The following is a 26,835-nucleotide window of genomic DNA, read 5'->3' as shown; positions in this document are numbered from 1 at the left end:
GGGGGGGGGGGGAGGGGGCTCAGCTCGAAGCTCCCCACTCCATCCCCGTCCGGCCGTTTGGGAGAGCTGAGTCGCTCCGGTCTGAGCCACGGGGACTTCAGCTGCGTGGAGGCCTGTCTGCACCTCCCAGGGGGCTGAGCCATACCCCTTGCAGGGGGCGTGATGACCCCTAGCCCAGGAACTCGCATGCATCACTGCGTCTATCACACAGACACCTCACAGCTACGGTGGCACCAGCAGCAGGCAGCCCTCGCCTCGTGAGTCGGGCAGGGGGGGTGTCAGACCCCGGGGAGGAGGAACGTGCCCCAGAGGGTCACTGGTACCTGCAGACGCATCACACAAAACTGTGATAAAATGAGCAAAGGCGGCTGATTCAGCCCCAAAGCCTGCGGCGTGGCAGCCATTAGGGAAATTCCTCGAGGGAAGCCGCCTGCTGACGGCATTGCCCTGCACGGGCACCCTGATGTCAGCCGCGTGGCATCCGCAGGGGTCCCCCACCCATGGCTACCCCAGCACGTGGCAGGGCACGCAGGGCTGGTGGCCGCCTGCAAGGAGTGATGCCTGCATTCAACACCACAGAAGCTCCAGATGTGGCTCCTCCACCCAACGTGGGGCGGCTCTGCCCCACACGGGGCTCTCGGCGCACACCCACTCTGCTGGAAGGTGCCCGTTGCACAGGGCCCCAGGCTGGACGTGGCCCCACACCACGGTTGGGCCTGCGCAGAGCCTTTCCCAGCCCTGCCGTCGGGGTGCCCATCACTCCCCAGGGCTGGGTGCTGGCTGCGGCCCCAGAAAGGCCATTAGCTGCCGGCCCCACCTAGGTGTTAGAGGAGAACTTGCCCTGCTAGAAAAACGAGCCTGCCAGAGCCAGGCCTTGCCCCGGCCGGGGAGCACAGGGGCCTTGGTGAAGAGCACAAGGCTCTCCATCGTCCAGCCATAAGACCAAAATCCCACCCCATCTCTGTCCTGCTGATCACCGTTATTTCACCCTGGGCCACATCCCTCACTCTCAGGGCTCATCAGTGCAATGGGGTTATCGTGCTGAAGGAGAGGTGCTTGATGCTTAATTGCCAGCATCCTCCCATCCAGCTCGCCCCTCCCTCCCAAGCAGCCCAAATTCCTTTAATCCTTTCTCAGCTGAAAAACAGCTCCAAAGCAGAGGGGAGAGCCCACAGCCCAGGGCCCTGACTCCTTTTGGGGTGAGCCAGGCCACAGCTCATTGCCCTGGGCCCAGGCTGCTCCTGCTCCTGGGGAGCCGCTGTGGGAGCTGCTCGTTTGGGATTTATTTTTCCTTCTTTACCTTTATTCTCACTGCATAGCAAGAGCTTGGGCTTTTCATCTCTGCAGCAAGCTGGCAAGAACTGGCTCTTCCTTGCAGGCAAAGCAGAGGTTTTGAAACATCCTGCTTGAAGATCGACGTCAGGATAACCGAGATGAATTAAAAAATAAATAGAGAAGTGGTAGATGGCTTTGGCAACGCCCTCTCAGCACTACCTGCTACTGGTTCCACCTCCAAAGCCATAGAGTTCAGTGGGAGGCTCTGATGTTGTGCTTGGGAACCCATTTCTCAGCAAAGGTCTTCAGCACCTGACTCAGCATCCTTACCTTTGGGAGGAGATGAGGCCATGGGCCAAGGACTGCTGCCACTGCTGCCATGCGGCAGCTGAGCGGTACCTTGGGCTCACTAAGCCCATCAGCTCCCAGATCTCCCTTCCCAGCCAAAGGCAACCGTCTCCAAGTCACACCTTGAGGTGTGGGCTAAGATCCTCAAAGGCAACCACCACCTCAGTGAAATCATTTGAGCCCTGCAGAACTTGTTCCATGTGCCCAAATGGGCCGTCCTTGGAGGCACAGAGCTCTGATTCTCCTTGTGTGGGGCTGGAGAGCAGACAAGGGAAGACCAGATGGGTTTTATGTATTCAGGTCTCAAACTGCCAGAGAGGACTCCTGAACGTGCTTTGGAATATAGGAAAAGGTTGATGTCTGTTCTTAAAAGCATGAACGTGGCTGAGGAAGTCCAATGGCTCAAACCTTGGGGGTAAGACAATGCAGGAATTTTTCACTTCCCTTTAGCTTTGAATTTCCGGGAACAGGGAGATCCCAAAACGGACTTTCTTCCTTGAAAATTAAAGAACACATGCCTACGTAATTGGGATTCCAGGAACTGACTCCAAGAAAAACATGCAGCCAATGCAACACTCATGGCACAACCACGACTGCTGGCATTGCTGTCACCTGTGCCGGCATTGGAAGGGCTGCCTGGAGAAGTTCCACTGCAGAATGCAGGGAACTCGGATTGAGCCCAGCACCGACCCCACCGCTCACCTGGCACAGCCCTTGCAGACCCCTGTGGGCCACCACCAGTAGCCGGCGGCTGTATTTTGTTGATTTCCACCTTTCCGGCCCGAGCAACCTGTAATAACAACAAGAAATTCTGGGGTGCATTCTCAGGATGTGATGAATGTTCACGCACTCGGTGTCTGCGGAGCACCAGACCCAGCCCCTGCCTGCTATTTGCCCTCTGCTGATTCATCCCTGCTCTTTTTGCTGCCCTTTTCAGAGGGCGCTGGCAGCACCTGGTACGTCAGGACTGGAAACAAAGCTCGGCTCTACCCAAAGTCCCTCCTTATAACTCATTGCCACAACCCAGGATGCACGGGGCAGATGTTTTCCACTCCAGCTCACCTGCCCGGTGTCCTGGCGCAGATCGGAGGAGGCCACACCGCCCAGCTCTGCCACATCATCATTTGGCAGCTGGCTTAATTGCAGCGCACGGAACTCAGAATGCCACACAGATGACAACGGAGCACTCCTCTGGCTGCAGCCACCCTTCGGTGTGAGGGCTCACCTCCAAGGGTGGGCTGGCTCCACCGCCTCCATAGAGCAACATAGGTCACAGAGTCCTACAACTGCAGAACAGTTAGGTTGGAGGGAACCTCAGAGCCCACCCAGTTCCAGCCCCTGCTTTTGGGTTGGCTGCCCGCTCCCAGCATCACCTCCTGAGAAGGGAGGCACCCAGCAGCCCAGCTCTTCCCTTTGGGAAGGTGGCGGCCTGCCATTGCCCAAACTGGGAGTTGTACTGGGGCCACGTGTTGTCGTGGCCTTTGCGAAGGAAAAGTTGTGCAAATGCACGGGTAGAAAGTCCATGCCAAAGTGGAGCAACATAGAATTGCCAATGAGGAAGTAAGTGCCTCCGTGGAGCTGATTGCCAGCATCCTGGGCAGGGACAGCAGCAGCAGTGCAGCAGCAGCTTACTGGTTGCAAGCAAATCCCTACCCAAAAATCCAAGATCAAGGAGCAGAATAACTGCAGGGCGAGGAGAGCAGCGGCACGGATGTTCTCCTGCTGTTCAGTAATGAGCGTGCACCGCTCTGGTTCAGCCTTGGGGCAGCAGGCATCCCACTGCCATGCCCTGGGCAGCTACGTTAGCAAACAGCCCCAAACACAGCAGAGCTACAGAAGCAGCAGCAGAAATGGAAGCACTTGGAAGCTTGACGAATGCACTCTGCCTCTCACAGCCCACAATGTGGCCACGCTGCTCCTCTCTTGCACTTCATGATCACAGGGCTGTGGTTTGGCACGGCTGCCGGTCAGCCAGCCCCTGGCAGAGCTCTGGTACCTCTCACTTGTCAAAGCATTTCCTCTTGCTGGTCTGAAAACAGTTCGCAATCCAAGGGAGGGGAAATCAGAAAGATTAATCACAGAATCACAGAATTGTAGGGGTTGGAAGGGACCTCCAGAGATCATCGAGTCTGACCCCCCTGCCAAAGCAGGTTCCCTACACCAGGTCGCACAGGTAAGGAGGGTTTCACCAATAAATGAAGGTTGCAAGGAGCAATGCTCATCTACAGAGATCAGAACTGGTGGCAGCAGAGCTCCTGAGCTGGAAAAATGTAGGAAACAATTCATGTGAAACACAGCTTAGGGTCTGGAGGATTTCATTCCAACAGTTTTGAGTTTTTTGTTTGTTTTTTTTTTTACACTTAAAGTTTTATAACCTGTTTTCAATAAACATAAGGAATAATGTTTCTCCTGGCAAGGGCACAGAGCGTGCCTCCTGCAATGATGACGCAATGTTATTTTGTGTTTTCGCTTTCATCAGTCAGCTCCAACGAGAAGGAAATTCTAATAACGTGTGATTATCATTAAGGCAACTCTAATGGGATTTTGTGGACTGTGATTGGCATCGCAAGTACAGCATCAGACAGCAAGGGGAGCGGGCAAGGGACAAATCCACAGGACACCCTCAGAGTCAGCAGCAATTTGGGTAATTATGAAGCTTCCATTTCTGAAAGAACCAGGAAACGAGATTAATTTATAAATCAGTTTATTTACAGATTTTGTTCTCTTAAAGTACATTTCAGTTACCAAAGATATTTACACTGGTGTACACAGGGAGCACCCTGGTTATTTTACAGCTCTTAATTACAAAAACGCCTCCGCATCCTTGGGTCTGTCTACCGTGCAAAACTGCTCTGGATGTGAACGTCTGCAGAAACTGGCCCAAGAACCAAGTGACCAGGTTATTTACACGTACACAGTAAACAGGTTTCCTTTGAGTATCTCCACAACACAGTACATGGGGAGACAGAGCCTCCCCAAAGGCGGCTTTGCAAGTGTATATCAAAAGGCTCTGCAAAGTCAAGGAAACAAACTATTAAACGCAGGTTAATTACAGTATTCCTCTTTCATCTGTATATATTTTCGCATTTCGCGTTTAAATTACAAATAAGTTCACTAGTTTGCTTTTCTCCATTTCAGTTCATTTGTAAACACTTCAGATGCACTAAATGCCTTATAAGATCCAACTGCTTCTCTGCTGAAAAGTACTCTGTATTCCTAATGTTCTGAAGGTAGCAAAGGGATATGAAAGTCAGAACTGCGCTCAGTTCCGTGCAGAATAGTCACCTAAGAGGTCTCTGTCTCTGTGCTACTGAAGATCTTCTGCAGCTACACACTTATTCAAGTATTGCAAAAAGCTAAGGCCACTTTTTCAAGAAAGGAAAGTGAACAAGATGGGATTTTCCAATCCCTCATTCCCTCTTCCAAAAGGCAGCTGGGCTTTCCCCACGGCGCAGAGATCCTTTCCAAAAGGGAACCACGTCCCCCAGTGCCAGCAGCCGCTGCCTGCAGGAGCTTACAGGAGAACCTCTCAGCCCTGAAGCTCCTAATGTGGCTGTGCTATGATAGCCGAGACCCAGCAGTATCATCTTGCTCTTCTAAGTAGGAAGTTTGGGAGGGGAAAGACGTACAGAACTCAGCCTCTGCTCCTAAGACTCCAGGCTCCCCCATACCTGTTATCAGACACGACCCAGGCAGACCATCGCTTCGTCACCGTCATCACCGGTCCAAAAGGAACTCAACACACCCGAGGTATTGAGCACACTCTCAACTAAAAGAAGCTCAACACACGTGAGGTACTGAGAAGATAAATTACTTATGTTCAAGTCTTCTTCGGCTTGTTCCTGTCAAGGATGGTTACCAAAAAGAAAAGGTGATGTGTGCACAGGAATAAAGCCGTTTTTTATACAGAGTTCTCTTCTGTCCAAACAGCTGTAAAGACAGCTACTCACTACTTCTGGTGAGGGCACTGATCTACTGCTGATCCATAGCAGTCAGACAGCAGGCATACGATCTCCAAAGGTCCCTGGCAGGTGAGCTGCACAACCTTCTCCTGCTGCTGGATATTCCACAGAAGCCCCAGAGGACAGCTGGAGAGCTTTCTGATGCCTGGCACCCTCCTCAGCACTGGTCATGGTACTCAGGGGACAAAAGCCAGCTGCATTTCTCTGATACTCCAGCCACAGAGCTGTGTTGCGGGTTTCTGCCTTCCCTTCCTAATTGCTACCTATAAAAATAACAATGGACTCTATTGAAAAAGATACACCCAGGAAAGGGAATCTGCAGCAGTGACCCAATCAGTGACACCATGCCGGTTAAATGCAGCAGCTTCAGTTTGCTTCTATTTTAAGCAGCCCAGAATTTCACAGTTCAGCATCACGACACTTTAGATGGACAAGTGAGTCACTTAGGGGAAAAAAAGGCTGAACGTGGCTCCACCAAGACCATTTGACTTTCAGCCAGCCAGAAAGGCAACTGCTGCAGGACAGACGTTCACGTGCCCTATTGGAGCTGTTCCTACAGGCCATTAGCTCCTCTGTTCTTCCTCTTATTAAGCTTCCATGAATACGGCTCCCCATTAACTCGCAAGCGAGGTGCTGGCAATACTACATCTGAGAGTTTGCTTGGACCTCTGGTAAGTCCAGCATTTCCCAGTGCTGTCCCTGAAGAATTACCAGCCACGTGTCGTTGTGCAAAATGCAAATATTCCAATGACAGCTTTCAAAAAAAGAAAGCGGAAAAGAGAAAACGTAACAGAGCAGGAGTAGAGGTCTGCACAGTAAAAGCCCAGAAGCCCAAGGACCAAGCAGATCAAAGAAAAAAGGTACTTCCACCCCCCCCCCACCATCCCTATCATGGGCAGCAGCATCCTTACGGGACCTCCTAAAGTGCTTCAAAGCATCTCTCTGCACTCCAGCTGCCCAGAGAATCTGACTCTCCCCTGCATCTCGTCCCAAGTTAACAGGGACATCCACTATTAAGGCATCAGCATTCAACCCCAGATTGTCTGCGTCCATCCAAGAAAAACACCAGAGTGGGAGGGGCAGATTAGGAAAGAAAACTTGGCAGAAAGACACTGCAGTTCAACCCAGCACTGAATGAAACACGTACTAATGGCTGCCCGTGACATAGCAGGTCTGGGAAAGAAAAGAAACAGATGCAGCAGGGAAGTTTCACATCAAGCTCAGCCCCCTTAACTCTCCCCTTGTCTCTGAACTGGATGCAGAGAAGCTCCATTCCTAGTCCTGCCTTCGTTGTCAACCCCTAGTCACTGAGGTTTCGTTCTTCCTTGTATCCATCTCAAGAAGCTGGAGGACTTAAGAATGCAGACCCCGGAAGTTCCCAGAACAGGCATTTTCTCACATCTGTCTGTCTCAAAATATAAGATAGCACAACCAACTGCACAGGACACTCTCCTATAACCCACTTAATAAATTACCTAAAAATAAATTAAAAAAAAAAAAAAAAAAGAGCCCACAAGCACAAAACATGCAGTCGGTCAAGCACTGCTTTCTTTGGTGAATACACTCTGTTCTCTAAATTGTTCAAGTAATGGCTTCTCCTATATATTAGGTGACCAGAGGGGAGAAAGCTGAGGGTGTGAAGGCCAAATTTTTGCAAGGAAACATTTGCTACTCCTGCATGTTCCGTGCCTGAGAGAATCCTGAGTATGTGTTATCTAGGAGCAGCTGGTGCTCCAGGAAGTCAAGAAGTGCTACGTGGTTGGAGGAAAGTTGTCCATGGGCTCTTCTTTCATGTTCTTCTATCTTGCTCCACCTCTGGACTGAAGCATGTTACATATGAAAAACAGAAGGAACTCTTTACTTGAATGCAAAAAGCAACATTAACTGATTTCCCTGGACTGAGTGGCACCATGTCTGGTACCACGCCACAGGAAGAAAGATGAAAAACAACTTCACAGGAAAGGGAATTAGCCGGGCTCTGGAGCAGAAGAAATTGATGCACATTGTTAGGGCTGCAGGAGAAGAGGTGTTAAGGTTTTAACACTGTTCAGTACAGTAAATCATTTATACCTAAAACTTTACCAAATCTTTTCTTCTCCAAATTACTCACGTTTTAAGACAACTCTCGTACTGATGACTGACAGCCATTCCACCAAAATAACCAATATCCCAACTTAACCCAGCCCTTTCAGGGCACGGGCTGAAAGTCAAAGCCCCAGGCAAGGAGCACAGACAGCTGCTGACAGTTACATGGCATAACTGCGTTGGCACACAGTCTGAGCACTCCACAACGCAGCCTCAGCGGGGGACCAGCTTGTCCAGGCAACAAATCCAGTGCAAGGTCTCTTGTGGCAGAGGATGCAAATTTAGGTTCCTGTAGTCGCATCTGAGCCAACTTTAAAACCCACACGAGGAAGTCCAGCAGCAATGCTTGCAGGGTGGAGAGTACATCAGGAGTCAAAAGGCCCGTGCCTCAGTGCTTGCAGCTAGAGGTTTATTTTCGGCACTTCACACAAGCAGCCATCTCTGCTGTTTTGCACTTACCTGGCTCAGTACCTCAACAGTGTCTCTGATCAAGGTCTCAAAGATCCCATCTGCCAACTGCATTTTTACACACAGTTCATCCTCATCGTAATTCACCCACTGGGCTTCCTCCTCGTGGAGTTCCTGCACCTAAGGGGATAAAAAGGAAAAAGGGAAACACAAGGAAGCATTACAAGTCTGTTGCTCTAGGATAATACCCCCTGCAAAGTTCCAAAAAGATCACAAACAGTTCCCATCTGCCAACAACAGACCTGCCTTTGCAAGACATTACAAGGAATGCTTGGAATAGCACAACAGACATAGCTCTATTTGAGCCAGGCTATTCCATTGTATGAACATTATCCACCTTCCACCACAGTCTGTTTCAAAGGTTTCCGTATTCCTGACCAAGTTTTTCACTTGAAAGAACTCAGCTAATGGGATATTTGTGCCCAATAGCACAGGCTGCATTAAAAAGTCCCTAATTGCCTATTTGTAAGACGCTGATTTCATGCAGCTTAAGCTGGTACAGAATCATGCAAAGGGCTCCAGAAGGGGAGGATAAAAGACTTTACTACAGTTCAGATTATTCGAATAAGAATTAGAAAACCTGAAGGAATTTACTAACTTTTCTCCAATTCTTCTATATGGGAAGACAAAACACTGGCATGTGTTGTATGGTAGAATTAAACTCATTTGCACAGACAACGCCATGCTTCATTTGCTTTGTCATCATTAGTACAAACTGAATTTCGTACTATTTCAGCCCAAAGAATAACTCAGTGGCAATTTATGTCCTTTTAAACTGCTGCCCACTGTTTGCTGGCAAAGAGGTGTTTTAGTAACAGGGGTATATGATGAAGCCTAATCAGCAATCTCTCCAAATTGCCCACCTCCAACTAAGCTTATCAAACATGTGTATTAGTGACTATGTTAGCGTTACAGATGCATCCCAACAAAGTTCAAACGTTCTCAAAAGAAGAGTGGATACAAACATTGCTCATTTAAAATGCCACATCTGATTAAAGCTCTTCCTCTGCTCAGCTTCAGCACAGAGCTCCTCTGACCACACACCCTAAGCTCTGAACTCCAAATGTGCTTTTGCTAGCCACTTAAAGTTAGCCAGGCATCTAAGTGCTGCTGAAAGAATGTCAAAGCATACTGAAAGCCCATTAATCCAGCATCAGTATGTAATAATGTGCTGTTACTTCAAACAGTACAAGAACTATAGCCCCAACACTTCCTCCCTTTCATCCGAAACGAAACTGCACAGAAACTCATCTGTCCTGACAGTGGCAGCTGCTGTAGCACAGTGATAACTCAATAACCCAAACAGCACAAGAACAGGCTGCACTGGGAACCCCAGGAAACGTGCATTGCTGTCATGGTTTTTAGCTGTTTGTAAGGCCTCACACATGGGCTTTCAGCCTGACAGCTCTTTTCTCCTTCTCCTAAGAGAGCGTGGGGAGGGATCTCAGCCTGCAAACAGCTTTGCAAGAGCCACACCACGTGCTTACAAGTCTGTGCTACCACAGCAAGCACTCCACGCAGCTGTCAGAGATTAAGTGCAATGGCTTAATTTTACTTCTTGCTAGTAAGGAAGAAGTTAACAATACTGGCAACCAAACTTTGAACGTGTGTCCTAGGTGAAAAACACTTTAAACTGTGAAAGCTAACAGGAGGCAGATAACTGGGTGTAAGTTTGTTCCAGGCATCCACCCCCACACGGACATCTGAAGACTCCAGCAGAAGCTTCCTGCCTGCAACCCATATGTGCTGGCTGTACATTCAGATAAGCCCTGAGTAAACAAAAAAGGGGAATGTCCCATACCCTCTCATTAATAAAAAGGCATAAGACAAGCACCAATTGGGAGGCTGGTCACGTGTTGCATGCCTGCAAAGAGACCATTTAGATGAGGAAAGGGAGGAGATAGGGATCGTGAAAAGAAAGGACTGTGCCAAAAAGAAGGGTTTCCAAGAAGCAGAAGTGGTCTTGGAGAGAAAACAGGGGTCTCAAAAAGGGGACAGTGAAGATCCTGGCTGTAAGGAAGATCCTGGAAGAGAAGGAGATGGGTGGAAACCAGTGCCAGCACACCTTGCCCCAGGACCAGTACCTGGAGCAGCTGCCCACTGCCAGCAGACACAGCTCCCTGCTGGATTTCCCCAGGCCAGCAGCAGCCTCCCTGCTGGGAAGGTAAGCCCAGACCTCATGAACCAAATGTGGGGTTGGAAGCAAGTAAAACAACTAGGTAGGTTAAAAGCTGTAATTTTGTTAGCTCTTAAGCAAACCCCAACATCCAGACTCACTGTAAGCTGCTATTTACTCTGCCTCACCCACAACAACGAGATGGAACACTGCTTTTACCGTATTACAGGAGGAAAAAACGATACATAAGATAAAGAAACAAGTACTTGGGGAAGGACTAGTTAACTTGAAACAAGGAGAGAAAATCTGCATGTTCAACAGCATCGGAGACATCAAGAAAAACAGTATAAGTGATTGGTTTTTTCTTATTTCTATCATGCCCTTCTTTCTCTGAGGCACAGGGCACAATTTCCTTCGGTATCAGCAGGACTTCCTTGAACATACTTTTGGAAGGTGCAGTGTGCAGCTGCAGGCTAGTTTCTTTACAGTTATTCAGAACATGTGTGGAGCCTACCATGCTGCTTTGTAGTTCCAGCTGAGGACATCTGAGCCGAGGCAGTTGCAACTGCTTTGTTGATCCATTTATCGCAAACTGCTTCTAGGCAACGGAGACATTTTCATAGAATGGGTTGGAAGGGACTCAAAGCTCCCCCAGCCCCACCCCCTAGTGAGGGTTGGCTGCCTCCCAGCAGCTCAGGCTGCCCAGGGCCCTCCAGCGATGGGGCACCCACAGCTCTGGGCAGCAGTGCCAGCACCTCACCATGTCTAAGAAAAGAATTTTTTTCAAAACATCTGACCTAAATTTTCCCTCTTTCAGTCTCAATTAACTCCCCTTCGTCCTCTCACTATCAGACCACGTACTGTCATGTCACCAACGCCTATGAGGGCAAGAAGTCCTGGAAGAGGAAGAGGTGAGCAAGATATCGTTACCTTTGTTGATCGATCTCTGAAAATGAATGAAATTCGAAGTCTGAGAAAAGACTTCTCACGTCACCCAAATGAGCCTATTGCCACTTGGTTACTTCGATAGTGGGACAATGGGGCCAACAGTGTGTGGCATTGCTAGGGACTCAGCCATTGACAGAGGTATTGGTACATGCCAGAACCAGGCCTTCACCCTCTGGAAGAGGATGTTGTTAGCTGTAAAAGAAAGATACCCCTTCAAAGACAATCTGATGCCTGAGAAGAAGAAGTGGGCTGATATGGAAGAAGGCACCCGTTATTTGAGAGAATATGCTGTGGTGGAAACACTACATAGCCCCGATTTCATTCCTGATGAGCCAGACCAAGAGCATGATCCTGAGAGAGCCAGGTGTACACCAAATATGTGGCGTACATTCACAAAGACTGCACCAGAGAGGTACGCCAGTACATTTGCAGCAATGTATGGCAGAGGGGAAAGAAGACCCCTTATAAATGAGTTGGTTAATAAGCTTCAAGACTTTGAGTTACATTTAAGCCCTCTATGAGCTTGTGTTTCAGCCATTGAAAAAGTAGCTGAAAAGCTGGACAGAATGGAGAACAAACAAGAAGATATAATAGACAAACTATCAATCGTGCCTGATGCTGATGGATCCATGGTGGTAACAGATACATCCAATGAGGAACAGAATTCCCAAAACAGCCTACTGGAGGGGCTGATCAACTTGATTTCCTCCCAGCCAGTGTCATCCAACGTCTCAGCTATCAAAAGAAGACGTCCTCCTGCTCAAACAAGTGACAACAGTAAGACCACGTCACATTTTGCCTTGTGGCATTACCTATGTGACCACGGAGAAGATACGAAGAAGTGGCATAAGCAACCTACTCCAGCACTTCAAGCATGGGTAAAAGAATTACAAGGCAAATCAACCACCAGGGTGAACTTCTCCAAAAAGGTGATTGCCCCAGTTGCTGCAGACAACAGAGGTAACAAATAGAGGGGCCCTGCCCCCAGCCAAGGGGGAAAAAGGGATAACAGAGTTTATTGGACTGTGTGGATTCGATGGCCTGGCACATCAGAATCACGGAAATATAAGGCCCTGGTGGATACTGGTGCACAGTGCACCCTAATGCCCTCGAGTCACCAAGGGGCAAAATCAATTTATATTCATGGGGTGACTGGGGTTTCCCAAGAGCTGACTATGTTGGAGGCCGAAATCAGCCTCACTGGTAAAGACTGGCAAAAGCACCCTATTGTGACGGGCCCAGGGGCTCCATGTATACTTGGTATTGATTATCTCAGAAGGGGATATTTTAAGGATCCCAAAGGGTATCGATGGGCCTTTGGAATAGCTGCTGTAGACACAGAAGGTGTTAAGCAGCTGTCTGTTTTGCCTGCCCTGTCAGAAGATCCGTCTGTTGTGGGGTTGCTACGAGTGGAAGAGCAACAGGTACCGATAGCCACAAAAACAGTGCACAGGCGTCAGTACCGCACCAACAGGGATTCCTTGCTCCCCATTCATAAGTTAATTCGTCAACTAGAGAATCAGGGAGTGATCAGCAAAACTCGCTCACCTTTTAACAGCCCCATATGGCCAGTACGTAAAGCCAGTGGAGAATGGAGGCTGACGGTGGACTACCGTGGCCTGAATGAAGTCACACCCCCACTGAGTGCTGCTGTGCCGGACATGTTAGAACTCCAATACGAACTGGAGTCAAAAGCAGCCAAATGGTATGCCACCATTGACACTGCTAATGCCTTTTTCTCCACTCCTCTGGCCAAAGAATCTAGACCACAGTTTGCTTTCACCTGGAGGGGCATTCAGTATACCTGGAACCGTTTGCCCCAGGGGTGGAAACATAGCCCAACCATTTGCCATGGGTTGATCCAAGCTGCACTGGAACAGGGAGGTGTTCCTGAGCACCTGCAGTACATTGATGACATCACTGTGTGGGGCAACACAGCAAAGGAAGTTTTTGAGAAAGGAGAGCAAATAATCCAGATCCTTCTCCGTGCTGGTTTCGCTATTAAGCGAAGCAAAGTGAAAGGACCTGCCCAGAAAATTCAGTTCCTAGGCATAAAATGGCAAGATGGCCGTCGTCACATCCCGACAGATGTGATAGACAAAATCACTGCCATGTCTCCACCCACTAATAAGAAAGAGACACAATCGTTTCTGGGTGTAGTGGGTTTTTGGAGAATGCATGTTCCAAACTACAGCCTCATTGTAAGCCCCCTTTATCAGGTGACACAGAAGAAGAATGATTTTGTGTGGGGTCCTGAGCAGCAGCAGGCTTTTGAGCAGATTAAACAGGAGATAGCCCGTGCTGTGGCCCTGGGGCCAGTACGGATGGGACAGGATGTGAAGAACATCCTCTACACTGCTGCTGGAGAGAAAGGCCCCACTTGGAGTTTGTGACAGAGGCCTTAGGAGAGACCTGAGGCCGACCCCTGGGATTCTGGAGTCGAGCCTACAGGGGGTCGGAGGAGGGCTACACTCCAACCGAGAAGGAGATCTTAGCTGCGTATGAGGGGGTTCGGGCTGCTTCTGAAGTAGTCGGTACTGAAACACAGCTCCTTCTGGCACCTCGACTGCCAGTGCTGAACTGGATGTTCAAGGGAAAGGTTCCCTCCACCCATCATGCTACTGATGCCACTTGGAGTAAGTGGGTTGCGTTGATTATGCAGCGAGCGCGGATGGGGAATCTCAGCCGTCCAGGAATCCTAGAAGCCATCATGGACTGGCCTGAAGGTAAAAAGTTTGGAACACCACCAGCAGGAGAGGTATCTCATGCTAAAGAAGCCCCACCATACAATGAACTACCAGAGAACTAAAAGAAATATGCCCTGTTCACAGATGGATCGTGTTGTATTGTGGGGAAGCATCACAGATGGAAATCTGCTGTGTGGAGCCCCACACGACAAGTTGCAGAGGCCACTGAAGGGAAAGGAGAATCAAGCCAATTTGCAGAGGTAAAGGCTGTCCAACTGGCCTTAGATGTTGCTGAGTGGGAGAGGTGGCCAATGCTCTATCTTTACACTGACTCATGGATGGTAGCAAATGCCTTATGGGGATGGTTAGAGCAGTGGGAGCAAAATAATTGGCAAAGAAGGGGTAAACCTATTTGGGCTGCTGACCTATGGAAAGATATTGCTACCCGAACAAAGACTATAGTTGTAAAGGTGCGCCATGTAGATGCTCATGTGCCCACAAGTAGAGCTACAGAAGATCAGCAAAATAACCATCAAGTAGACCAAGCTGCCAGAATTGAGGTGGCTCAAATAGACCTGGACTGGCAGAACAAGGGTGAGTTATTTTTAGCTCGGTGGGCCCATGAGACCTCAGGCCATCAAGGGAGAGATGCAACATACAAATGGGCTAGAGACCGAGGGGTGGACTTAACTATGGATGCTATTGCACAAATCATTCATGACTGTGACACATGCGCCACAATTAAACAAGCTAAGAGGATGAAACCTCTCTGGGGGGAAGGGCGATGGCAAAAGTACAAATATGGGGAGGCATGGCAGGTTGATTATATCACCTTGCCACGATCTCGCAATGGTAAGCATTATGTGCTCACCATGGTGGAGGCAACCACCGGGTGGCCTGAAACATACGCAGTACCCCATGCTACCGCCTGAAACACCATATTGGGTCTGGAGAGGCAAATTCTGTGGCGACATGGCACCCCGGAAAGAATTGAGTGAGATAATGGGACTCGTTTTAATAATTCACTTGTGGATACTTGGGCCAGAGAACATGGCATCGAGTGGATTTATCATATCCCCTACCATGCACCAGCCTCTGGTAAGATCGAACGCTAAAAGGGTTGTTAAAAACCATGTTAAAAGCAATGGGTGGTGGAACATTTAAACACTGGGAGAAGTATTTGGCAGAAGCCACCTGGCTGGTCAACACCAGGGGATCAATCAGTCGAGACGGTCCTACCCAATCCAGCTCCCTACATATTGTAGAGGGAGATAAGGTCCCTGTAGCACATGTAAAGAGCCTGTTGGGAAAAGCATTTGGGTTTTTCCAGCTTCTGGGAAGGGCAAACCTCTTCGTGGAACTGTTTTTGCCCAGGGACCTGGGTCCACCTGGTGGGTGATGCAGAAAAACGGGGATGTTCAGTGTGTACCACAAGGGAATTTGATGTTGGGGGAGTGCAGTCTGTAATCCCATGTGTTAAGCATGATGTAGTGATGTAGAATAAGGGGTAGAATGTCATGGTTTTATGATTTTTGGCTATCAGTATTCCACACCATAACATCATGTAATGCACTTGGGGGGGGGGGGGGTTGACTTCTGCTGAATGTTCGTCTGACAGAGAAGAACTACATTTCCCCAGGAGGCTTTGCGGTCAGCAAGGAGATACAACTCTGTGCGAGGTCACCTGAGTTCTTCTTCTTTGCCTGCTCTTTGCTGTCTGCGCTTCGCCGTCTGCTTTTCTTCAGTCACTCAACTGGATTGCACGTCTCACCTCAGCATTGTGGTGAGGTCTATCTACCATTCAACAGACTCTTTCTCTCTCCCTCTCTCTCTCTCTCTCTCCCTCTCCCTCCCACTCTCTCTCTCATTGTATTTTGCTAATACTATATTTAGTAAATCATTTGTTCCACCTCAGATTATTGCCATTGCTTTCAAGTATTTTGGGGTCTGTTTCCCTTTTCTGGAGGCGCAGATCCACAGATCCCTCTGCCCCGCTGGTCACGGAACCGGGCCGAACCAGCCCACAAACTGTTGACACGTACAAAGTCAGTCCCCTCCTGCTTATAAGCTCCCGTCAAGTTCTGAAAGGCTGCAATGAGGTCTCCCCGGAGCCCTGTCATCTCCAGGCTGAACAAGCACAGCTCCTTCAGCCTTCCTTCGTGGAAGAGGTGCTCCAGCCCCTTATCATCCTCATGGCTCTCCTACAGACCCATTCTAATTTGTGCAGGGGCCTGTGATCCTCCTGGCCAGCTAATAAATGTCATGGTATCCAAAAACAACACTGAGAAGAATGAAATCTGATGGAAACTTTAGGCGATAAGCTTTGATTTCTAGAGATTCTCATGCAAAATAATATTTGCATTAATATTTGCAAAGTAAACAACATTTTAAAAGATTATTTAGAAGCCTAGAAATAACAGAAACTCAGAAATACTGCCTTGGAAGAATGCCCACATGAGAATGGCAGGCAGGTGCATTCTCACAGCACTGTGCTCTGAGTGCTCAGAAATAAGATGCACAGCTATACACAAGAGCAGGCTGTGATTCTCTTCTTACAGTAGAACTTCCCTCCTGCATCACAAAAGTGGGCTTTCTCTGATAAAGGCAGCTGGATAGGAACAGCTTGGCTTTTTTACAGAGTTTAAAATCTCATGGACAGAAACCCTTGAGTGGTTGGGCCAGAAGATCAAGTACTTTTCTGCACTCTCTTGACAGGGTTCAAAAACTAAACATGTTGGTTTGGCAGTATCATGTGAGCTTTACTTTCTCAAATTCAGGATAAAAGAAAAGAGGTGGCAGGTCAGCTTGGGAAAAGCAACAGCAGAGTCTGTTCTAGCCCTGTGCAAACAAACTGGCAGAGAGTTTTGGCTGAAGACCCAAGTGGAAAAAGAGGAGTGAAAACAGCCTATTGTTAGCACCTGAACTTAAATAAAGAGGACTGAGGGTTCTCACTATGTACTAAAAAAGGTTTTGAAAGGTGTAGGAAGTACTGATGCACACCCAAACGTGGCACTTCTGCCTAGGTACACGTTTAAGATTCTCCCATGGATCACAGATAGAATACACAAGACAAAGCTGGCAATATGAAAGGGACACGAGAAGAAAAATAACCAAACATCTAAACATTCCTTAACTTGATTTGAAACTAAGTCATTTTTCATAAAAGTGAAGTTCCTGTGCTTGTTCACTGAAAGTGAAGGTTCACTGTAAATGTTAATAGCTGAGCAACTGTCCTGCAGACCAGAAAATGCTTGTAACAAATGCTATTACAAATTCTGGAGATAGATCGAATCATAAAATCTTTGGAGTTGGAACAGACCCATGGGGACCATTTAATCCAACTCCCCTGCAATGAACAGGGACACCACAGCTCCATCAGGTTGCCCAGGGCCTGATCCAGCCTGGCCTTGAAAGTCTCCAGGGATGGGGCACCAACCACATTTCTGGGCAACCTGTTCCAGTGCCTGTCACTATAAAATTTTTTTTTCTTACATCCAACCTTAATCTCTTTGAGCTTGAAACCATTTCCCCGTGCTCTATCACCACAGACCCTGCTAAACCCTTCTTTCCAGTAGCTCCCCTTTAGATACGCTATCAGATCACCTTGCAGCCTTCTCTTCTCCATGCTGAACAGTCCCAGCTCTCTCAGCCTGTTGTCATAGGAGAGGTGTTCCATCCTGTGGATCATTTTTGTGGTCTTTCTCCAGCAGCCTGGTGTTTCTCCTGTACTGAGGACTCCACATCTGAATGCAGTCAGTACTCCAGGTGAGGCTTCACCAGCACAGAGTAGATGGGCAGGATCACCTCCCTTGCCCTGCTGGCCACGCTTCTTTTGATGCAGCCCAGGATATGGTTGGCTTTCTGGGCTGCAAGGGCACACTGCTGGCTCATGTCCACCTTGCCATCTACCAGTACCTCCAGGCCTTTTTCAGCAGGGCTGTGCTCAATCCTTTCATCCCCGTTTGTATTGGTAGTGAGGGTTGCACCTCCACCCAGGTGCAAGACCTTGCAGTTGGATTTGTTGAACCTCATGAGGTTCTCCTGGACCCACTGCTCAGCCTATCAAGGTCCCTCTGGATGGCATCCCCCCCATAGCTTGGTGTCACCAGCAAACGCTGAGGGTGCACTTCACTCCACTGTCCTTGTCATTGATGGAGATACTAAATAGTGTCAGCCCAGCACTGACCCCTGGGGGACACTGCTCATGGATATAGATGATATCCATGGCTCTTCCCTTGTCCACTGATGCAGTGACACCAAGCAGGATTTGCCCTTGGTGAAGCCATGCTGCTTCTCCCCTGTCACCTTCCTGCTTCCATGTGCCTTAGCATAGCTTCCAGGAGGATCTGTTCCACTGTTTTCCCTGGCACAGAGGTTAGGCTGACAGGTTGGCAGTTCCCGGAGTATTCTTTTTTATCCTTCTTGAAAATGGGTGTGATGTTACCTTTTTTCCACTCACCAGGGACTTCACCTGATGGCTACCACTTTTCAGATATCACTGAAAGAGGCATGGTGACTACATCAGCCAATTCCCTTAGGACTCTGGGCTGCATCTCATCGGGACCCATAGATGTGTGGGTGTTCAGGTTCCTCAGGGGGTCACAAACCTGATCTTCGCTTACAGTGGGAGGGATGTTGCTTCCCCAATCCCCTCCTACCAAACCAAACTTTTGAGGGATGTGTGGCAAGCAGTTATCAGGGAAGATAAAAAAAAGAAAACTTAAGTACTTCAGCCTTCTCCTCGTGTGATGTTACCAGCTTGCCCATGTCACTCACTATGGGGGATATTCCCTCTTGAACTTTCCTTTTTCTGGCTGAGGCACCTGTAGAAGCCTTTCTTGTTCTTTCTGGCATCTCCATCCAAGTTCAGTTTAAGCTGGGCCTTGGCTTTCCTGACCCCGACCCTACACAGCCTAGCAGCTTCCTTAAAGTCTTCCCATGGTGCCTATTCCTGTTTCCTCTGCCTATGCATTTTCTTCTTGCTCTTCAGCTTGACCAGCAGGTCCCAGCTCAACCATGCCGGTCTTCTGCCTTCCCTTCCTGACTTGCTACACATGGTAATGAAGAGCTTTTGTGCTCTAAATACAGACTCCTTAAAGATCTGCCAGCCTGATCAAAGTTAATGCTGCAAAAAAGGAGAAAAGCACAGTGGCTTTTGTTGGTGGCAGAAAAGAAGTGATAACTATTTTGCTGTGGGAAATGGCAGATGAAAGTGGGATGCAGTTGCTGGTGGAAGTTGCTCATCTATCCAGTTCTCCCCTCGATTCTTGGCTGCGCAGTGGCTGATCCACCCTGCTTCCCAGGGCCCATCCAGAACATGTGCTTTTCAAACTGCTGTGCCACTACCACAGGGCTGAACTTCGCTGGAGCCAGGCATTATCAGGAAATGGGTTCAGTGTGATAAACCAGGGACACCTCCAAGAATAACCAGGGAGAGATTAAACCAGGCAAAATAGCCTGGTGCTTGCTCAGTGTCTTCAGAAGAAGCAAAAGGCTGTTCAGCAAACAGACCTGGCTTTAGGTTTTAGAGCCACCTGTGATGGCAGACAGCTATTTGAGAGCCTTTGCTGCTGTACTGGAGAAACTGGTGTGCAACAAACTCTTCTTCCTCAGAACCAAAACCCCTGCATTAATTGTACTGTGCTCCTGGGGCAGTTGGCTGTGTGTCCATACTGGCCATCAGATGCATTCACTCCTCTCAGTCACTCAAATACGTACTTGTCTCAGTAAGAATTGTAAAAAGCTGTTTTCCTCTGAAAATTACTTTTAGTTGAAAGAAGAAACTGGGAAGGACTTGTGCTCAAAGTTTAAATGCAAGTAATAGAAGACAAATAAAGTTTACGTTTTCTTTGAAAAGAAGAACACCTTTTATTTTTAATAATCTTTGTCTTAATAAGCAGCAAAAGAACACGGAGAATCAGTCAGCTCTTACAGGCAATCACGTGGCAGATTCTGCACACTGAAAGGGATGCAGGTCTCCTAAATTCAACAAAGAAAGCATTTTCAGCTGTCATTTCTAAAGAAGTTTCTACTATACTTAAGCCTACCAAAAATCTTGATTTCTTTTTCAGAAAATCATTGTGTTGTACTATTTGAATACATTTCAAACAATGCGTGTGAAACTCCACAACTGGATCCTCTGCTCAGAGCTGCACTGAGTTACTAGCAGACAGGCTGCAGACCTTTTACAGACCTGTATATCCAGTTATGGCCTCGCATTTGTGTTACCACAGAATTCATGACCTTAAGCACAAGTTGAAGGCTGACTAGGGGACAGAGGAAAGCTATTCAAGTAGTTCATATTTTATAGAAATATTAATAAAACAGAATAAAAGAAACCAAATACTGTGTCCTTAGGTTTTTAGTGACAAGATTCTCTGATAGCAGCAGCATTACAGTATGGCTTTGGTAGCAATGCCCCTGAGGCTGCCTTAATCCTAAAGCATGGTAAGCTGCAATCTTCAGTTACTTCCAGCTTTCAGCTAAAATTTTATTACCATGCACTTGTGAGAACAAAATAAAATTAAACAGATTATTTATTAAGCCAAAACTGCCAGAGTGCTATTAATCTCTGATGTCTGGGCCACAGACATCACACATGTAATTCACACACCAGACTGTCTGAACTTCCAACTTATCCCACCTAAAGTACTTTGGATGCCTTCAACTGGAAGGATTTTTCCCACTTAGGAAACTTTCTTTCTAGGTGTGACTCAAAGAAATTAAGAGCATGTCTTAAATCTGTACACAAGCATGATGGTTGAACTATTAACTCTTCTCTGGATCTAAGCATAGGACTTTTTTGTACACATTATGAACAGCTTCTATAAGTCAGAATCAAGAGTACTAAGATATGCAGGTCCTACACCTAAACGTTTTATTTACATACATTCCACATTCTCCCTATAGAAAAAGCCTGTTTTGGAAACCTTCCACTGATGGGCAATTAAAAGACCACACTACCCATGACCTGAAGTTACTTATGTGTGCACGTGTGTGGAATCAATTTCAGGTATAATTAAGTGAAGCATGATGTTAATGACAACTCATATTCCCAAGCAGAACCTTCACCATCATTACAGCCAATAAAGATGTTAATCATCCTGCAATACAAGCCAACAAGTAACCTTCCAAAACTAGTACACACCAGATATGCTCCATCTTACACAGTTTTAACACTTCGTTTCTAAGTCTCTGCCCAGTTGCAGATGCATTCATCAGTTATGTCAAGTGGTACAGGAGCAGAACTCATGTTCATTGCTTAGCTTTGAGGAAGTGCTTAACTTTGGGTACCACCTGGCAGGTTGGTTGTCCTGTATGAAGGAAGCATCACGTCCCACACCATCTCATGGAAATCTTTCTTCTAACCTAAAGATTTTTCTGCTCAATCTGGTTAGCAATCATGTCTATTATGATCTCAGTATCTCTGCCTCCAATAAAAACAACATTACTTCAAAATAAAAACATTTAAAACTGGGAAAAAAAACCAACACAAAAAAAACCATATCTCCTTCCCAAAGAAAAAGTTTGCTCTCCTTTCAGTCAACTATTCCAATGCAAATTCACGCCTTAAACCTCTGTCAGTGCACAAATCTATCCTCCAGCCAAATCCAGTAAACCTGAACTGAATTCATTCAAGTCTCCTCGCTTCATTGGTAACAGACTTGATTTTTGGTTTACTTTGTTTTGACAACACTGTGCTCTCTAAAATTAAACACCTATCAAGATCTCCTGCATACTCTGCATTCCAAAAATAGTATGATCAAATCTGAAAAATATGATCATGTCATACTTCAGTCTGAGGGACCGCATCGGACACGACTGCTTTTTTTTATCCACTCACCAATATATGATCCACTCTGTCTCGTTTCTTCCGCCCAAATTTAATCATCTTCTGCCAGTCTGTTTTGTTATTAGGCTCTTTGTTTAGACTAAAAAGCTTCAGTACTTCAGCTGCAATGAAGTTCTACAGAACAAAAAAGATGAGTTTTAATAACATTTGTGTGTAGTTGTCATTTCTTAGCTCAAAGTACTTACCCTAAGTCAAGATAGAAAGCACAGCAAGCTTCTGTTTAGTCAAAAGACATACGATGGACCAAGAAAGTTACAGCAAAGTCTTTGAGGCAGACTTACATAGGCAACAGTTATTAAATTCAGCAGTGGGAAAAAAAAAATGACACCCACTTCTGAGACAGCAGTCTTGAGAAGAACTTTCAATTAAACTGTACAGTAAACAGGAGATTATGACCATTCATTTAGCAGGAAGATATTGAAGAAAAGTAGAGCGGGAGTTCGGTGTCCCTGTCCTGTGTCCCTTCTCTCCTCTGAGATATGCTTTTTGAAAGTATTCTCAACTAAGAAGTTGATCTAGATACTACTTTGAACTTTATAGAGAGTTAACATGCTTTATCTGCAGACAAATAATCAAAATACAGTAAAAAAAAAATAAAAAAAAAAAATCAGAAGAAACAGTATAGTATTCATTTATGTCCTGATGAGCGTCTTCCTAACAAGCTGCCCTACAAATTCAATTTTGTCCTAGTCTGGCTCTGCCTTTTTGAGGTTCTGTCCTTTTGCTGAGCACTCCTACCAGCAACAGGAGACCTCAAGAGGCTTACCAAATACCGCAACGCTCTCACCAGTTATATTTTGGATTAACTTGGGCAACTCCACGGTCCTCAATGAGGTTGGCACAGGTACATCTCAGTAAAGGAAAAGAGTAGTAATCCAGCTCATCCCATTTGGCCCAACCCTACAGTTGGATCCATGCCATTATCCCCAAAATACAGCGTTCCACTGAAATCTGCTAAAGCAGCAATCTGTGAGCATACCAGCTTTGTAAGACCAAGGACACCCTATCAGTCGAGGGCTGTAGTTTAAAAGCAGCTAGTATCAGCCAAGAAGACTGGGAGGCAAATCTTTTGAGTGAAACAGACCATTCTGACAAACTCTTACAGGTCTGTAATCTAATTTATCTTCTCAATACATCTTCTATGGTCCGTACCCCTTATGACTTTATTTTTACTATCAGGCAATTGTCAATACACTATTTTCCACCTCATCTTCCCTGTATGACAAGGATTTCTTCCTACCTTGATCTCATCCAAATCATTTGGATCCTTCACTCGGCGAAAGTAAGCAGACGCATTCCGATATGGTTTCATCCAAATAGGTTGATTAAGATTAGGATCCTCAGCAAAGATTTCCCCAAAGATCTCTTTTGTTAAATCAAATACCACCTTAACAGAGAAGAAATAAGAATTAAGGCTTCCGTGCTTCACAGTAACAATTCAAAGGACAAAAGCAAAACACCTGAAGACCGTACCTTTTTATAGACCTGCTTGTTTATCGAGTCTTTGATGGTAGTGGTAAAGTCAGTGTGAAAGCTGAAACTTTGAAGATCGTGACCCAGCTCTTTCAGTTTCCAGAGTTCTTCAGCTGCTGCATGCACCAAACTTTCCACCTCAACCGCAGTATGAGGAACTGCCAAAAGCTCCTCGCATGGCTTTGGTGGAACTTTCTCTGGTTTTACCTTGGGCAGCACCGCTGGTTCCTCGGCTTGCTTCTGCTGGACCTTACGGGAACTTAGGCCATAGTCTTCATCAAACCAGTCTTGTTCATCTCCCAGCACACTCAGGAACTCGCGATTGAGCTCCAGCTCCGCCAGCCTCTTGGCAAGCTCTTCCTGACCACTGGCACCAAACACCGGGCTCTCCTGTAAATTGCAGGAGAGTAAATTTAAAAGCAGCATCACATTCTTGTCTATCAGATATTCAGCTTGGATTTTCAAACACTTTACTGATAGGTTATACGTACACAACTACTCTTAAATTCTCCCAGCAACAACAAACAACCCACAGGGAAGTTCCAGATGCTTCAACTAAAATGCGCGGGTCCTCTATCATTCCTGATGAATGCTTTCAGAAGGCTACCAAAGAGCTTACTTACAGTTGTGTTCCTGGCCCACCGTCTGTCTTCATGTTCATCTGTTTATGAAAGGCTGAGTAGTTTAAAAAGTGATAATGTGACATACAACTTTTTACTTCGCTTACCAGCGCTCTCAGATCTACATTAACAACCTAAAAGCTTTTAGCAGGTGATGGCTGTTCTAGTGACTGAGCAGTGCTCACAATGGTGAAATGAGCTGAAGCTTTCTGTGATAATATATTGAGACAGGTTTACTAGGATCTCCAGCAGAGGCCAAGTCCTAAATCTGTTTCATTAATGGTTGTTCCGAGGTAGCTTGAACTTCCACTGCTCGTGATATATTAGTTCTGCAGATAGAGCAGTCTGACAATTTAATGATCTATAAAAGAACCAATTCTTTTACAGGATGATTACTTCATACCAAGAATAGAGAAAAGTAAGTTTACAATCTACAGTATGTTGACTTCTTTAGAATTAAGACCAAGGGTAACAACTTGAAAATGAAACACATAAGCAGAATGCAATCTAAATGACGTGTTTTTCACTTTCATGTGCCAAAATCTGCCTTCAAGCCTGTGGGGATACTAAAGTGAGTTGTGAACCTTGAAACACCAAAACATGCATTACACAGACATACAAACAATCATCACATCAGTGAACAGAAATTGTGAGAAAACAAACTGCTGCCACACTGCCATTCTTCAGATTCTATAATCAAAGGAATCACCAGCTCTTAAAATCAGAGCAAGATGTCTGTTACTTACTGGTCTGGGGCACATGTCTGGGGAAGAAAGTTCTTCTCTGTCATCTTCCAAGTCCGAACTTAGAAAAAAATTGTCCAGTCCATCAGAAATCTGCTCTTCTACCTCCTGGAATGGGGTACTGCAGTGCACCTTTGCATCACAGAGCTCCTGGTTGCTGAGCTGGATTTTCTCATTCCTGATCTTCTTTATTTGCTGTAACTGGTCGACTGTATCTTTCACAAAATCTTTAAGCAGACTGTCTGTGAGCAAACTGACCTTTTCCAGTTGGTTTTTGGATTTTTCTTCCTCTTCAAATGGTATTTTAAGCTGAGCTTCTAATTGATTCTTTTCTTTTGTCAGCAAATCCAGAAGCGGAGTTGCAGGCTTCTCCACAACTCCAGGAGAGAGATCATTTAACTTCTCACAACATTCTTCCCCCAGTGTTTTCTGTCTCTCCAACTTTTCAGAAAAGAAATCTGAGATGTCATCCAACTGAACGCTGGAAAACTTATCTGTGACATCAAAAATGGGAGGAGTAAGGCTGGTTTCCTCTGTTACAGCATGCTTCAGATAAGCCACCACAGACTGCTCTTGGGCAAAGGATTTGGCAGCTACAGAAATCCTTATGCCATTTGCTTTGGAAAATGAGACCTCATCAATGTTTTTTCCAGCTGAGGTTTCTGAAACAGCTGTGTCTGCAGCAGCTTTACCTTGAGAAGAGGTCTCTGTTGCATCTCTACTTTGGCTTTCATCTTCCTTGCTAGTTTTGGAAATTCCTTTGTCTTTCTGCTCATTTTTACCTTTCTTCTCCAGTCTATCATCAAAGGATGAGTCTTCGTACTCATGTGCATCTAAATGGCTATCAATACTTTCTGTAATGTGAGACATTTTTTGGGGAAGAGCAAAAATACCATGTTTTTCTTTGCAATCAAAATATTTAACACCATCGTAAGTTCCACCGTTATTCCCTTCAGGCTTATCCAACTCCACACCAGCCCGAATCCCTTTGGCAAACTCAGTCACACCTCTGAATCGCAGTGTTCCAGGTTGGACTTTACTTACAAGGACCCTATCATCTATGCTGAAGTTTGGCAAACTATCAATTTCTTCTGTCACTGAAACAGAGGGCCATGGTGGTGACTGAACAGCAGCTTGATCTTTCTCCGCATCTCTGCATTCAGTATTTTTTGTAAGTTCTGTCGGGGACTTAAGTTCTAATAACCTCTCTGAATGCACGCTGCCAGAGAGAGAGAGAGATCTGTCACTGAGGCATTCACTGATTTCATCATCGCTGCCAAGGCTGGTGGATCTGCTTCTGCTGGTGGATCTGCTTCTGCTGGTTTGTGTGAGCAGGGACTGCTCTTGCAGTGACTGAGAGTCCCCTTGACCCCCCTGAGATGAAAGAGAGGCTTCAAAATCATCTTCGTATTCTTCCACAGCAAGTGCTTCTTCAATTGATGGCTGTTTCCTGGAAGAGGATCCTTCAAAGTCTTCAATGTATGATGACTCCTTTTGAATACACAAATGCTTTGAAAGCAGATTATCTTTTTCTTCTGCTGATATGCTCAGTTTGTGAGAAGATTCTTCTACGCTTGGGACAGTTGCAGCATCTTTGTCTGCCAGTCTCTCTTCTAAGATTTCTTTCCCACCATGAAGGCTTTCCACAGTCAAACAAAAAGGTTCCTTTAGAGAAGGTTCGTTTTCGGAATGGAGGATTTTCTCTGGAAGGATGTCCAGTGATCTCTCCTGTTTTTTATCTAATGTTAACAAGACATCTGAATGTTCCAGAGACTTAACATGAGAATCTTCAAGCTCATTTTCCTCTGATTTTATGTATTCCAAGTTCTCCGATATCTCAGATTTGTGACTGAGGACAGCCTCCTCCTTGGATACACTTTCCACAGTGCTTACTGACCCATGGGATATCTTGCTTATGTCTTTTATGTCTTTGAGAGGAGATGATGAGGACACCTTCTCTAGGGAATCACCAAATCCTGCTCTGGAACTACTTGGTGGCATTGAAACTGACGAAGATGTTCCAGAAGGTTCTTCTGCATGAACATCTGTCACAGCCTCCTTCTTAGTGTGCAAAGACACAGATCTCTCAGTTTTTGATGATACAACATCTTGAAGGAAAACAGAAAATGAATCACAACATGCGATACAGCCCACATTATCTTAGTGAAGACCACAACCATAGGCAACAAAGTTAAACATCAAGATTTCCACCCTAAAAAATACAAAATGATGTTTTGGAAACAGGTATTTCTACCTGG

The 26,835-nt window shown here is 46.4% G+C and overlaps 1 protein-coding gene across 11 annotated transcripts in view; it reads right to left on the bottom strand.

The window, feature by feature from the left end:
- Positions 1 to 4,310: 4,310 nt before the first annotated feature.
- Positions 4,311 to 26,835, bottom strand: part of CEP350 (centrosomal protein 350) — a 72,948-nt gene continuing 50,423 nt past the window's right edge. For 7 of the 11 annotated variants that reach the window (XM_042873151.1, XM_042873152.1, XM_042873150.1 and 4 more), the window contains 6 exons: positions 24,581 to 26,685; positions 23,215 to 23,604; positions 22,982 to 23,128; positions 21,733 to 21,855; positions 8,130 to 8,258; positions 4,311 to 5,848 (listed from right to left, as the gene is read on the bottom strand). In XM_042873151.1, coding sequence (XP_042729085.1) covers positions 5,762 to 5,848; positions 8,130 to 8,258; positions 21,733 to 21,855; positions 22,982 to 23,128; positions 23,215 to 23,604; positions 24,581 to 26,685 — 2,981 coding nt within the window. In that variant the 3' untranslated portion in view covers positions 4,311 to 5,761. Of the gene's footprint in view, positions 5,849 to 7,054; positions 8,259 to 19,399; positions 19,869 to 21,732; positions 21,856 to 22,981; positions 23,129 to 23,214; positions 23,605 to 24,580; positions 26,686 to 26,835 lie in introns of those variants that run through there. The other 4 variants (XM_042873156.1, XM_042873158.1, XM_042873161.1 and 1 more) reach the window with 2 other exon arrangements.

The sequence above is a fragment of the Lagopus leucura genome, unplaced genomic scaffold (genome assembly GCF_019238085.1).
Source record: "Lagopus leucura isolate 7727_CA_CO unplaced genomic scaffold, USGS_WTPT01 Super-Scaffold_100009, whole genome shotgun sequence".
NCBI lineage: Eukaryota > Metazoa > Chordata > Aves > Galliformes > Phasianidae > Lagopus > Lagopus leucura.
The sequence above is the reverse complement of the archived record's forward strand: the minus strand, read 5'-3'. Positions and strand labels throughout refer to the sequence as shown.